This window comes from Schistosoma haematobium, chromosome 5 (assembly GCF_000699445.3).
Source record: "Schistosoma haematobium chromosome 5, whole genome shotgun sequence".
NCBI classification, from domain to species: domain Eukaryota; kingdom Metazoa; phylum Platyhelminthes; class Trematoda; order Strigeidida; family Schistosomatidae; genus Schistosoma; species Schistosoma haematobium.
In genome coordinates, this window is record NC_067200.1 from 2,025,753 (window position 1) to 2,040,922 (window position 15,170).

General features: G+C 37.8%; 1 protein-coding gene across 1 annotated transcript; it reads right to left on the reverse strand.

Annotated features, from left to right (window-relative positions):
• Positions 1-625: 625 nt before the first annotated feature.
• MS3_00000667 (uncharacterized protein) lies at positions 626-12,015 on the reverse strand. Its single transcript, XM_051208348.1, has 2 exons — positions 5,072-12,015; positions 626-650 (listed from the first exon to the last, which is right to left on the reverse strand). Exon 1 carries the CDS (start codon positions 6,091-6,093, stop codon positions 5,791-5,793), a length of 303 nt encoding a protein of 100 aa, XP_051064661.1. The 5' UTR covers positions 6,094-12,015; the 3' UTR covers positions 626-650; positions 5,072-5,790.
• Between the last annotated feature and the right edge of the window lie 3,155 nt (positions 12,016-15,170).

The following is a 15,170-nucleotide window of genomic DNA, read 5'->3' on the forward strand; positions in this document are numbered from 1 at the left end:
ACCTTGAAAGGGTCTCCAAATGGAGGGCCAAGCGGTGCTTTTATTTTGTCACATCCAGACGTACGTGCGTGCAATTGTTTAGATCCTTAGGTATATGTATGGCTCGCGATTGTTCACGAGTATTAATTGGCTTGAGTTTGGACATATGGTCCGGTAGTTGATATAGGTAATTTTCTAAATCAAGCTTTTTACTGTCGGTATGCAGATTAATAAACTCACCCAGTAGTCTAAGAGTCGTTCCGAAGACGAGTTCCGTTGCTGAACACTGTGCGTTAGTTTTGACAGATGTTCGTATTCCCAACATAACTAATGGTAGGAATTCTGTCCACTGATTTGGATTCGAGTGCGATATAAGGGCAGTCTTAAGTTGACGGTGGAAACCTTCTAACATCTCATTAGCGTGAGAGTGATATGCGGTGCAAAGTATTCTATTGGAGTCTAGAAGTTTAGTTAAGTTATTAAATAATTCATATTCAAACTGTGCTCCTCTATCTGTCGTTATTGTTATGGATGTACCATATGCGAAGGGGATACCCATTGACTATCAGAGGGACGGATAATACCCAGTTGTAGCATGTAGTAAAGTTCAGCTCTAGCGATTTTGAGCTTATCTGGCGCTAGTCTCCTGGCTCTTGCAAACACAGATGCACCTTCGGTTTTGATCATATGACTTACTTTTAGTTTGCCTTTGGAAGGCTCTAGGTTCGGTTTAGTTAAGTTTGGAAATTTTGCTGTCGTTACTGGAGGAGTTTGTATGAAGTTGAGAGATGTGATGTGATTTTCTTTGACTTTTGTGTAATTCGAAGTTTCTTCCAGTGTTAAGCGTCGTTTTTTAGTGTCAACTAGAAATTCGCATCTCTCTAGAAAGTGCATCCCCAATATTGCAAGATGTAAATTGGCTACAGGGAAAACTTAGGGAATTGCCTCCTGAACCCCAAATATAGGGTTAAAGTTTTCTGCCCAAATGTCGCAATTTTAGTTTTATTGGCAGCTTGAAGTGTAATTGATGATGTTTCTCGACTTCAGCTCAGCTTTATTTTGAGGGATGATGCTAAGGGCAGCGCCAGTATCCACCAAGAAATTCAAGCCTGAGTTTCTGTATCCAACATAAAACAAGCGACTGTTTAGGCGCCCCTCCTCAGTCGTCGCAACCTGGGGAGGGGTTACTCGTTTCCCGATGTCTTAGAATTATGCTTAGGCCAGGCGCATGGTTGCATGGACTTCGTTGAGTTGACACCAAACTTCCAGTGGTACCAACAAAACTGCCCAGATTGTCTGGACATTTGTGACCTGTTTTGTGACTTGGATCGTGGTCGTTGTGGTGACCTGCTCCTGTTCCTATTACCCATTTGCAAGTCTTTATTAAGATCGTCGCGCAGTCACGGTGGAGTGTGCGATTAACTGTTCAAACACACAAGGCTTTTCAACATTCAATATAATATAACAGGAAATATGATGCTTATATAAAATAAGGAAGTGAATGAATAATTGGGATCTACTGTTTTGACATGTATTTAATTGTTTGAGATCAATCTCAGCTGTTACATTAGCTGCCCTTTAGAATCGACTTCCGTAGTAACGTCGGTTCGATTAATCTGTCAATCAAGTACACGTACGTTCTGTTTCCGCCACCCGAAGGAGCATTACAAACTCGCTCAGTGTTTGGTTTTCAATGGATGGCGACTAAATCCGTCAAAAATCGACGATAGTCCATAGATATCTCCTAATGTAGTACCTTGTTATCTTATTTTGTAGCATTTAATTTCTTCCACAACTATCGCTGACGGTTTGCTACGTACCTCCGTATGGTGATCAGAGCTTGTAAGAGAAACAAGAATATCTGAGCAAGTGCCACGAGCGGGCTACGCAACACCACGTTGGTGAAGCGCGAGTTTTCCATGCTCTGTCCTGCTATCGGGTGTTTACTCACCTGCCTCTTGGGTCACCCTCAAGTAAAAAATAAAGAATCTACTTCGAAAGCAATAATGAAAACCAATAAAACCTGAAGAACTGCCTCACTGCCTGCATGAAATAATAAGGAAATATAATTGATAATTTTTCGGTTCCGTGTGTTTGGCTTCGAGAATGGATCGGTAATCTGGAAGGTGATAGACACGGTGTAGACATCTTTTATACGAAAAGGTATGGAAACAAAAGAATTTCTTAAGATACATATATGTAAATGTGTGAATTTGCCTGAAGTTGAATTTTTAACCGAGATAGATCCAATATATGACCTTGAGTCTATGGAGACCGCCCTTTGTAACTGAGTTCGTAACCGCATGTGGGTAAGTGTGCTACTTAACCCGGGAAAGTAGAATATCCTGTTAAGGGAAGGAGAATTATGGAGTACGGGGATCGAGTACATTTGTACCAGCCACCATCTGATGACTTGATGTAGGTGTGCATGATATACTGAATTTACATTTCCCCAAGTTCTCTGGGCAACGAGTTGGTCTGCACATTTTAAGTGTGTAAGTTTTATTAGTCATAAGTATTTTAAATAATTAATCAGTGTAAAGAAATGTCATTACAGGCCGGTGTGTTCTATCGGCTAGTTTGTGGTCTAGCGTTCAGGAGGTCAATGGCTCGATTGCATGTGGGGCCGACGTTTTCGTTCACAAACTCACTTGAATACGGTGTTTGCTGATTGTAAATTGTTCAGATATGTAGAAAGATAACAATAAAAGGGCAAATAAGTATTCCGAAGTGCCCCAAAAGTCACATTGGAACACTGTTATCTGCTTAAAGTATGCACAGTACAAGTGTATTCTGTTTATAATAATAATAAACAAATATAAAAGCCACGTGTGTGGTAAGCTTCAATTAAATGACAAGCAAGAAAAGAAATATGACTTATATATGAACTGTCTTTTTTCTACATAATGCTAGTGGTAAGTACCAGAATTTTGTATGGACCCCTGACAATAATTGATTTGACGTGAGTATGGCCGTGAGATTTATGTCGTAAACTCAATGTTCTGATTATCTAACGGATCGCTTATAAAATGAGTGAAATAAATATAGCTATAATAGCTGTGTTATAGGTAATATACTGTACGATATCTTCAGGTAATTAAGTGTTCGTAAATTGATAAAATGTGTGCAAGCCATTAGAGCTTAGGTTTTAGTCAAGGAGAGTATAACTCCCAACCTATCTCTATGATAATGGTATGAAATTTTAGTCAGTGTTTGTATGAAGGTAGTTGTGAGAAAACAACACTATTTGTGTAAAGAATTATTAGTCAGGTTATTGATTGTTTTCTATCTTAGTTTCATCGCTTAGGTCACCCATATTACGTGCTTGTCCAGATCGTAAGAAAGCTTTATGGTGATTTCAAGAAACCCCTTATGAGTAGCTTTGATTTAAGGATTAGCTTTGGGAAATACCAAAAATTAAAAGTATAATAAAAGAAAAATTGAATGATGCAAATGAAACTGAGTTATATGATTACATTTTAAATCATGCTACAGTAACACTCGTTACCCTAGTGCATAATCTTTACAAGTATGTAAAACATTAGTACAATAAGGACCACTAACAAGTACTTGACTATTGTTTGATCTACACTTGATATTAGTATTGGTCGTATAAAGCTACTAAACTTGTCTTATACAACAAAACGGTTTTCAAAGTGGCTCGTATGAAATGTATACGACCAGTCTAAGGGAAAAAATCTGTGTAAGTTAAAAAGTATTAAAAACATAGTAAATTTACCAGGAAAGGAAAAAAACTCACCTTGATGGTTCTTGGAATTTGTCGTTATTTGAGGGTTTATTGTTCGGATTTATAGAACTGGTTCATAGGGAACTTCCTCATTGTCTATTATTAGAGATAAAATCTAAGAAAATGATTAGTTTGGCAGGTGAAGCTTGCTCACATCACTCAACTTAGTCGAACATCCTTCGTTCTTTTGTAATATCCCTTTTTATATGCATTCACCTTATATTACTCAACGTGTGTTTACGGATAAAAAGCTTATGTATTCAGTACTAAAAAATAAATATAACGCTCACGTATCAAAAGTAAAAGGTCTAAGGAGTGTGAAAAGCATGATACTGCAGGCTACATTTTTTGGTAATGTGTTTGTTAATTAAATAAATTGAGTGAAACGGCAAAAAAACAAAACTAAGTTAAATAAACACAAGACCTTAGTAGATACGTGTTTACATTTTAGTCTGCAGCCAAAACTGTCAATATTCTTGACTGACTAATCGGTTGTGCCCATCTAACCGTATTAGCTACTTGTAAAGATTTATCGTTCTTACTTGTCGATTCTGTGATTGTTTTGTCAGGCAAACGGTCTAACTACATATATGGTGGTTCATGATCTGGATGAGCTGGTTTTAATCTTTCAATACTTACGGAGTCCAGGTTTCACTGTTTCTCTATCATGAAATATTTAAAATTCTTTTACATGACCTTGAAAGGGTCTCCAAATGGAGGGCCAAGCGGTGCTTTTATTTTGTCACATCCAGACGTACGTGCGTGCAATTGTTTAGATCCTTAGGTATATGTATGGCTCGCGATTGTTCACGAGTATTAATTGGCTTGAGTTTGGACATATGGTCCGGTAGTTGATATAGGTAATTTTCTAAATCAAGCTTTTTACTGTCGGTATGCAGATTAATAAACTCACCCAGTAGTCTAAGAGTCGTTCCGAAGACGAGTTCCGTTGCTGAACACTGTGCGTTAGTTTTGACAGATGTTCGTATTCCCAACATAACTAATGGTAGGAATTCTGTCCACTGATTTGGATTCAAATGCGATATAAGGGCAGTCTTAAGTTGACGGTGGAAACCTTCTAACATCTCATTAGCGTGAGAGTGATATGCGGTGCAAAGTATTCTATTGGAGTCTAGAAGTTTAGTTAAGTTATTAAATAATTCATATTCAAACTGTGCTCCTCTATCTGTCGTTATTGTTATGGATGTACCATATGCGAAGGGGATACCCATTGACTATCAGAGGGACGGATAATACCCAGTTGTAGCATGTAGTAAAGTTCAGCTCTAGCGATTTTGAGCTTATCTGGCGCTAGTCTCCTGGCTCTTGCAAACACAGATGCACCTTCGGTTTTGATCATATGACTTACTTTTAGTTTGCCTTTGGAAGGCTCTAGGTTCGGTTTAGTTAAGTTTGGAAATTTTGCTGTCGTTACTGGAGGAGTTTGTATGAAGTTGAGAGATGTGATGTGATTTTCTTTGACTTTTGTGTAATTCGAAGTTTCTTCCAGTGTTAAGCGTCGTTTTTTAGTGTCAACTAGAAATTCGCATCTCTCTAGAAAGTGCATCCCCAATATTGCAAGATGTAAATTGGCTACAGGGAAAACTTAGGGGAATTGCCTCCTGAACCCCAAATATAGGGTTAAAGTTTTCTGCCCAAATGTCGCAATTTTAGTTTTATTGGCAGCTTGAAGTGTAATTGATGATGTTTCTCGACTTCAGCTCAGCTTTATTTTGAGGGATGATGCTAAGAGCAGCGCCAGTATCCACCAAGAAATTCAAGCCTGAGTTTCTGTATCCAACATAAAACAAGCGACTGTTTAGGCGCCCCTCCTCAGTCGTCGCAACCTGGGGAGGGGTTATTTGTTTCCCGTATTCTTGGGATTCTGTTTAGGCCAGGCGCATGGTTGCATGGACTTCGTTGAGTTGACACCAAACTTCCAGTGATATCAACAGAACTGCCCAAATTGTCTGTACATTTGTGACTTGGGTCTTGGTCGTTGTAGTGACATGCTCCTGTTTCTGTGACCCATTTGCATTCTGTTGACAGGTTCAGTGAGACTTTTAGCACTCGCAATTAGTCCTATGACTGGGTCTTTTGGTTATCCTTCTTTTTGTGTGAATTATCGTGCATGACCCAGTTGGAGGACCACTTTCCATTATTCTATCGGCTATACGCGCTGAATGAGATAAAGAGGTTTCAGGATCTTGTGTACCCAAATATTGTTGGACGTAGCGTTGGTGAGCTTGTACCCATTCGTGTTTTAGGACTACTTCACCCACTGTATTGTCACCCACTAAGACTTTGAGGTGACGTAAAAACTGTGACGGCAACTTATCACCTAATTTTTCTCCTTGGAAAGCCATTGAATTATTCGACCGTCTGATAATGATAAACGGTTCATTATCTCTCGTCTTAAGATGGTTGTGGTGATGGTGGACTGAAAATCAAGTCACGGTATCTAGCAGGAAACGCGTAGAAATCGCAATCGCAAGGCTCGATCTGTTTCTAGCAGGAAACAACCATTCGGAATCGCACAGTATGTTTGACGTGACTGTAGTTGCTACTCCAATGAAATTTGACGAATGAGTACAGGTCGTAATCAAGAAACGACAACGATGTAAAGGAGAATCCTATCCTTCAATGTAGTCAAGAATTGAAGACTGATCACGGTGACAGGTCAGTTACTTTTCATAGAATCAAGGAGAGTGAAATCTCTGAACCGAAAACTCATTTTGAGCATGACATTAGGTTAATGAAACTGCTACTAGATCGACTTATGCCTCAAAATATTTCCAGAGTAACCTTGCTAAAGGTGTATAGACTAGGTAGTCAAGCGAATTTAAAACTAGATCAAACCAGGATGCTTAATATGGTATTGAAATCTCCTAATGAACGGGACTTAATCTTATCACATGTACCCTGGTGCAACATGTGAAAAAAGCGACTAGGTACGACCCGGATTCTGAATCACCCTTACTAGATGTTATATTGACCCACTATGAAGATGACGTTACGAACCTCGATCACAGATGCCTTATCTAGAAAGGATATCAACATACTGGTACACAAACACGACACTAGTCTCGAAACCACGAGTAGACGATGCAGACCTGAAAACCTGCAAAGAAAAGTTTAACTTGATTCTCAAGCCTGTGCCTGTTCCTTTCTCAGACTCATCTATCATTTGCGACGTTTCAAATGGCGACAACCGCCTGTTTACACCAAAAACTTGTCGGCGACAGATATCTCAACAGTTACATGAACTTTCACATCTGGGAATCCCGACTACGGCAAAACTCATGACGGAACGTTTCGTCTGGCCTAAAATCATCTGGGGATGTAAAAAGGTGAACACGAAGCTGCATGCAATATCAACGCAGCAAAGTTCAAAGACGCATAATTAGTCCCCTCGGGAAGTTTCCATTGCCTGATAAACGCTTTCAACATATTCATTTAGACATAGTTGGTCCCCTGTCACCATTAAACTTCACACATATTCTTACCGTAGTGGACAGGTTTACAAGATGGGCAATAGCATGTCCTACCAAAGATACATCCACATAGACAGTCGCAGCCGTATTCCTCGGTCGCTGGATATGAAATCACGGAGTACCCTCAATTGTTACTACAGACCGTGGTCCTAAGTTTCAATCCGTCCTATTCCAGGAATTTACCAAACTTCTGGGAGTAAACCACATCAAAACAACAGCTCATTATCCAGTAGCTAATAGTCATGTCGAAAGATTTCACTAACGATTGAAACGCTTTCTGATGGGACAAGCTGATACGTCTGTAGTGACTCACATTTATCACGAGAACACGACTGGTTTAATAAAAACAATTATTATTATAACCAACTGTACCAGTGTTTATTTTAATGTGCTTTTGTTTGACTGTGCTAATGACAGCTGTATTGTGCTTCCATCCTTATTCTCACACTTTCTGGTTGTGACTTCGCGCGAATTCGGTCACGTTCTGTAACCAAGCTTGTATCCTGGCACGATCTCGGTATCCTTTCGATACCACGTGATCGCCAGCGAATATATCTCGATTTGGTCCATTAACTGTCTTCTGATATTTGGCTTCTCGGGGATTTTATGGATTTATTTGGTTACGTCCAACCTTCGCCTTCTGATTTACTTGGCACGTGTTTCTTGGTAGCGGTGTTCATAGTTAATCTCGACGACACGACGCTACACATCGAACTGAAGCGACACCTTCTACGAAGATCAACAAGACAAAGAGGATATCACTAAAGATAAACAACCCCTCCCGTTAATCACTACGAGATCAAAGGAGGATGAAAAACCGAGCATTAAGCCTACATGTTTAACACATCCAGGTAGAGCTTTAAAGAAACCTGTGGTGGACCAAACAATATATGAACTCAAAAAATAATAACAGAGTTACGTCTATTTCGCTGAGTAATAAATCAAAATAATCGTTGATATATAGTATACTATTAAACTCACTCAATTTCCTAATTAAAACGACCAGTGTTTCCTTTCCACACAACGTGTATATAATCCATTATATTTCCCTACAATTACTCGCTTCGTCACTATAACAAATGAGTGAATTCCAGATAGCTATTTATTATATGATATATCCTCGTCGGCCAGGGAAATTTCATATTGTTGGATGCCAACTCAGTGGTCTAATGGTTGAGCGATCGCTCTCATGACCAGCAGTTCCTGGGTTTGATTCTCGTGAGGCGGGGTCATGGATGCACACTACTGAGTAGTTCAGTGCTTCCAAGTTTTCCATGATAGCCTAGCCTTAATTGACTCATGATTTCAACTGTTAAAATTACTATACTATCCACAAAAGCCCCTTCTGAAATTATTTAATAATTTTATATAAAAATAAAAAACAATCCAATTTTTGTTTGATGAATTTGTCAACAGTTTTTCACTATTTCATTATTAGCAAACTAAGGCACTGACCTGGCACACACCTGGGAAGCATCATTGATGAACAAGGAGGATCAGATGCAGACGTAAAGGCGAGGATTGGCAAAACAAGGGCCGCATTCCTACAGCTGAAGAACATATGGAACTCAAATCAACTTTCAACCAATATCGAGGTGAGAATCTTCAATACGATCGTTAAGGCAGTTCCACTGTACGGAGCTGAAACTTCGAGAACTACTACAACCATCATGAAGAAGGTACAAGTATTTATAAATGGTTGTCTACTCAAAATACTCAACATCGATTGACCGGATACTATCGGCAACAGCCTTCTCTAGGAGAGAACAAACCAGCTTCCAGGTGAAGAGGAAATTAGGAAAAGACTACGGAAATGCATAAGACATAGATTACGGAAATCGTCAATCTGCATCACGAGGTCAGCCCTAACTTGGAATCCTGAAGGGATACGGAAAAGAGGAAGGCCGAAAAACATACTACGTCGGTAAAAAAAATCAGAACTGAAAAGGGTGATTAACAACTGGAAAGAGCTAGAAAGGGTTGCCCAGGACAGGGTTGGATGGAGAATGCTGGTGAGCGGCCTATGCTCCTCCACGAGGAGTAACAGGCGTAAGTAAGTACGTAAGTAAGGCACTGACCGTATTTTCATTCTTTTCATGTCGTGCTATACTCCATCTATGTCATCCTATACACTAACACATTGTGTATTACTAGCGTTCATGTCATAGTCTATAGTTTATATGCATGTTGAAATATTCATTTTTACCGTTACATGTTATTACGTGCCAATTTTCACGTTTCTTTGGTTATTATTGTAATTACTATTATTATTATTTTGTATGTATGCATCCAGGCATGGATGCATATACTATACTTTTGCATTTTATTTTTGTTGCTACCCAATCTTACCTCCGGACACTCTGAGTGACGGGGGGAGGGGACAGCTATGTCGATATAAGGCGTGAAAAACTTATTTTGTTGATGTTATTTGTATTTATTTTGTTCATTTTTATAGTTTGTATATTTACCATAAAATAATTGTAAAAGTTGTTTCAATGACTGACCTTGAACTCATTCTCTCTTCCGTTATGAATTGATTATAGCATGAGATACACTCTACTAACCACTCATAAACAAACTACTGCCACATACGTACATCGTTCATTCTTTATGTCCTGTAGTTATGATAATTAAACTATAAAATATGTATTATCTACATTTATAGACTACAGTCATAGTTCCATTTTTATTCTACGTTTGGCTATATTGTTACAATTACAATAACCTTACTGGAACTAATAATTATCTACAATTGTGGATGATGATAACAAATGCAGTGTGAACAGTCGAAAACTTGCTGATTTAAGTAACGTTCCATTATTTTATTTTGTGTTTATCAATTGTAATTGGTATACTATAACATTAACATTTGAACGTGACAACTATACTGTCACATTTGAGTTGATCCAAATTTTGGTGCACCAAAAACCTCATCAATTTCATAAATGATATTTTTCAATGGTGAGACTTCAACAGAAATAGACATTTACAACGAACTCATTGCGGATTGCAATGGTCATATAATCATGTTTACACAATAGTGTTAATTGACAAGTGCAATATTGTAAACTCTTGTAAAACTAATCAGCTTTTATTAAATGAAAACAATCACGTCAATACAGAAAGGCATATTTGATATATTCTACCAACAAAATTCAATCAGTTATTACGTAAACAATCATGAATGTGGTATGCAGGTTCATGAAACAATCTTCAATTTATCGAAATGAGCCACATACTAGAAAGTGTGTTTACTAAAGTACAAAATGAAAATAACACAGTCAACTTGACGAAGACAAGTGATAAGACGTTTCTGACAATCATGGATTAATTTTCTTCCTTCTATACATTCATAGACCTATGATACAGCCAATGCATACAATATAGAATGAGACAACTATTATTGTAAGGATGTAGATGTATTGGAGAGATTTCTTTCCTCATTGTCTTCAGTCATATCTGTATTCATATTCTGAAAAAAGAAAATGAAACAGTACAATAATTACTAAATATTAATTACTTACCGAATGTGATTCAGTTTTTCGAGTTGTCTTCTTCAATTCACTTCATAAAACTGCTTCAGTCATGGCTAGAGTTGTTTGAGCGTGATCGATAACTGTTGGTTCAGTGGAAACCTTGACTATCGAGCTCTTCAGAAGAAAGTGACAGTGGCAATATAACTAAATATCAAATATTCCATCATTCATTATACACCATTGTCAGTATTGATGACACAAGTGAATTCAACAATTAGTTACATAATTTACATTTGCACAATACGATCAATGAATAGTGATTTTGAATATCTGCTACCGATTTACCACTCCATGTGATAAGTACACATTATCCAACAACCGACTGACGGCTTTTGTTTGGGTGATGAAATTTGTTTGCTGGATGTCACATCTTATCACAATCTACACATTATTCAACAAATTCATGACTGACGGCTTTATGGAAGCAATCCATTCAGGGTACACAGTTCTCAACAAGGAATCAGAAATACATGTTCTGTACTTCAACAATGGATGTCTACGAAATTTCACTCATTATCCGAGCATGCTACACAATTTTGAACAGATTACGCTTCATCATTCAAACTGATTTCATCTGTATTCTTCAACAGTTCACGTAGACATGCGGTTTCATATTGATCATCAGGATTTACTACACATTCTATGAGCTAAAGAATTAACATGTTTCCAGGCATTAGTGTTAAAGAACTCTTCTATTCATTGTTGAATGTCCACATGGAAACAGAGCATTGCATTCATATGTGTTCAAGTATCGTATGAGTTACTTTGATTTATGCACTGAGGGCACAATAGTAATCATCACTTATTCGTAACAATGCAAATGTTCTTCCGAAAAAAAGATTGCGATTTGGAATATCGTAATACTAATAACAATCTTTGAAGTCTACCAACTGCTTACTTTATTCCGGCAACCATTTACTTTGAAGTCACGAACATCCTTATCATTGCTAGCAATGCATATATTGGCTCTTTCACACCAAATACAGGTTGTATTCGATGACTCTGCGCCTTGACATGCTTCAATGGAATTGTGATTTGGACAATCTTCAGTGAAATGAAGATGGTGGCTGCATTTCAAGTTATCAAACAAAAGATAAGTGAATTACAAAACATGTAACAATAACTCAATGGTACAGTGGTGAATCCAGAGTTCACTGACTATTTCATTTACTGGAAATTTGACATCACATTCCACAATACGAAATTCATTACACTTTCAATGTCATTCACATTTGAGGACAACATGTTGAAAGTGAGTGAAACTACGTTGAATGTTAAAAGGCGAATTTTGGTTGGTTTTCAATAACTGTGAATTTTCGATAAACAGTAACGTTTGAACAGTGAGTTTACGTAGAGTATTTTGATTTCATTCCACACAATTTCCCTCCGAATTTCAATGACACTTTGATCCATTTATTTTACACACGATACAACTGAATGATCCAGACTGTGAGAAAGATATATTAGATCACTCTGATTGATTGATTGATTGATTGATTATTTAATTGATTACAGCGAATTTCTGTGTTGACATAGTGATAATCAGTTACAAATTGAAAGTAAGATTAGGCTAGCAGATGATTGAGCATTGAGGTCATCATAAATCAGAATATAAATAACGTCTGTTACCTCCCTCTCCACACGGAATTAAACCGTAGAAGCGTGATCGAGGTTGATTTTCCCCAATTTCCTCAGGAATCTGAAAGAAAATAATGGAAGTCCGAGTGAGTTAAAATCTGTCAATACACAACCAACTACATCAAAACTAACCATTTGTTAAAGTAGAAAGTCCTCATTGATATTATCTTATACAAAGACTACTAATCACACTCCCAGGAAGCACACTGATCTCCTTAGTTCTTTTAGAAGTATGTTCCATCTAGTCTGCAGACCTATTCTCGCTCACGTATCACTCAGTTCACAAAAAATTCTTTCCAGAATGCGTTTTGATTATCTCGATTCAATCGAAACCAATTCAGTTCAACACAAATGAAACCTTCCATCTCACCAGCCCTTTCTAGTTATCCAACATATATTGTGTTCTAAATGGTTGAAGTACTCAATACTGACATTCGATCAACTACACACTGTGAAACGATCAATATTTTAACAATAAATCACTCAGAATATTCTATAGTAAACTTTTCAAACAGCTAGCTGATCACTGGAAGACGAAGTAAACCTTGACAGAATATGACTGCTCTCTACAGTATTCTAATACACATAGTTTGTGCGTAATCAGTGCAAACATATAAGTGTTTCCTCGGATATCACATCACTTATTATGATTATTATTATTCACTGTTGCGAGAGAGTCGTGGAATACAGTGTGTTATCAGGAGAATAATGGTAGTGTCAAATAGTCTGTGTACACATCATAAAATGTTGATCTCTTCTTATCATGTCCAATGTATCTTGATGCATTCGACTGTATTGAATTCATGATTTATAGACAAGGAACACACAACGGATGATTGGTTGCATGTTTTCAGTGGCATTTTAGCTTAGATCGACTCATGAATTCAAACATTGTCGTATACTCTGGTACTTTTGTTTCTAAACGTTAGAGAGATACACTCGGTGTATGTAAATCAATCTGAAGTGTGGTAAAACAAGGCACCAAAAGTAAACCATATTCTTGTCATAAAAATCAAGTTAGTTGAACAACGCAACTCAAAAAGTATATGGTTACATTGTTTATTCACGGTTGTAGCATGACCTTCTATGAATTGACAGCCAAGAGTTTTGTTTACACTTTATTTTGCTTTTACAAAATTAGTCATCTTTGGTATAATGAGAATTTCACTCATCTTTGTTTTGTCTGTGTGTAGATGAATGTCAGCCAAATAAACAAGTTATTATTGGAATGCGATGTTGTTTTATTCTAATTTAGACTGATATTACATCCGTTATACAGAATAGAGAATAGAGAATACCATATTATTTGTATAATAAGATGGAATAAACTGATGAATGACAACAAAGTATGGTCATTGCTGTTTTTGTAAACAACTAAGGTCAACAGAAATATGTTTTTGTTCATTAAACACACATGTTGTTTACACTGAGATTAAAGAATTAATCAATTTTACTTTGAAAATGTTACCGGAGGTAAGAGGAATGATAGAACTTGGTGTTATATTATATTCAATGCGGTGAATCAGAATTACCAATTTCTCAAATCTTGTTCTTTAGTGCATACGATATACAGGATTGTGGTGTTTGTTTAAAATAATAATTCCTTCGTAGTTGATGTCTGGCTTGAATAATGTCTCCCGGTTAGCGTTTTTTAGCGAATTAAGTTTCTAAGGGATAAGTTCGCTAACCCCCTGCTCAACCCTCTTCCTTTATTCAGGCTTGGGACCGGCAACAGCCCTAGAGGGACTCCAGGTGGAGTCGATATCATACAGAATTCCTATGATAGACTAAAATGAAAAACCGTGCATGCAGGACAGTTGACAGACTCGTTCAAAGTAAAGATCGGTGTCAGGCAGGGTTGTTTACTCTCACCCTTTCTCATTCTCCTGGTGATCGACTGGATCATGAAGACGTCAACATGTGAAGGGAAGCACGGGATACAATGGACATCTAGGATGCAGTCGAACGATCTAGACTTCGCAGATGATCTGGCTCTTCTATCGCACACGCAATAATAAATGCGGGAGAAGACGGCCGGTGTAGCAGCAGCCTCAGCATCAGTAGGTCCCAACATACACAAAGGCGAAAGCAAGATTCTCTCATACAACACAGCAAGCACCAATCCAATTGCGCTTGATAGAGAAGCTTTGAAAGATGTGAAAACCTTTGGATATCCGGGCAGCATCAATGTTGAACACGGTGGATCTGATGCAGATGTGAAGGCGCAGATCGTTAAAGCAAGAACAACGTATTTACAACTGAAGGGCATCTAGAACTCAAAACTACTGTCAACCAACATCAAGATCAGGATTTCCAATACAAATGTCAAAACAGTTCTACTGTATGGTGCGGAAACCTGGAGAACTACAAAAGCCATAATCCAGAAGATAGGAATGTTTGATAACAACTATCTAAGCAAAATACTTCGGATCCGTTGGCCGGACATTATTAGCAACAATCTACTGTTGGAGAGAACAAACAAGATTAGAGAGGAGGAAGAAATCAGGAAGAAGCGCTGGAAGTAGATAGGACACAAATTGAGGAAAGCACCCAATTACTTCACAAGGCAAGTTCTCACTTAGAATCCTCAACGCCATAGGAGGAGAGGAAGACCAAAGAACACATTGGGCAGGAAAATGTAGATAGACATGAGTAAAATGGACAAGAATTGGATGGAACTAGAAAAGAAGGCTCAGGACAGAGTGGGTTGGAGAATGCTGGTCCGTGGCCTATGCTCGATTGTGCGTAACAGGCGTAAGTAATTTGATGGATATC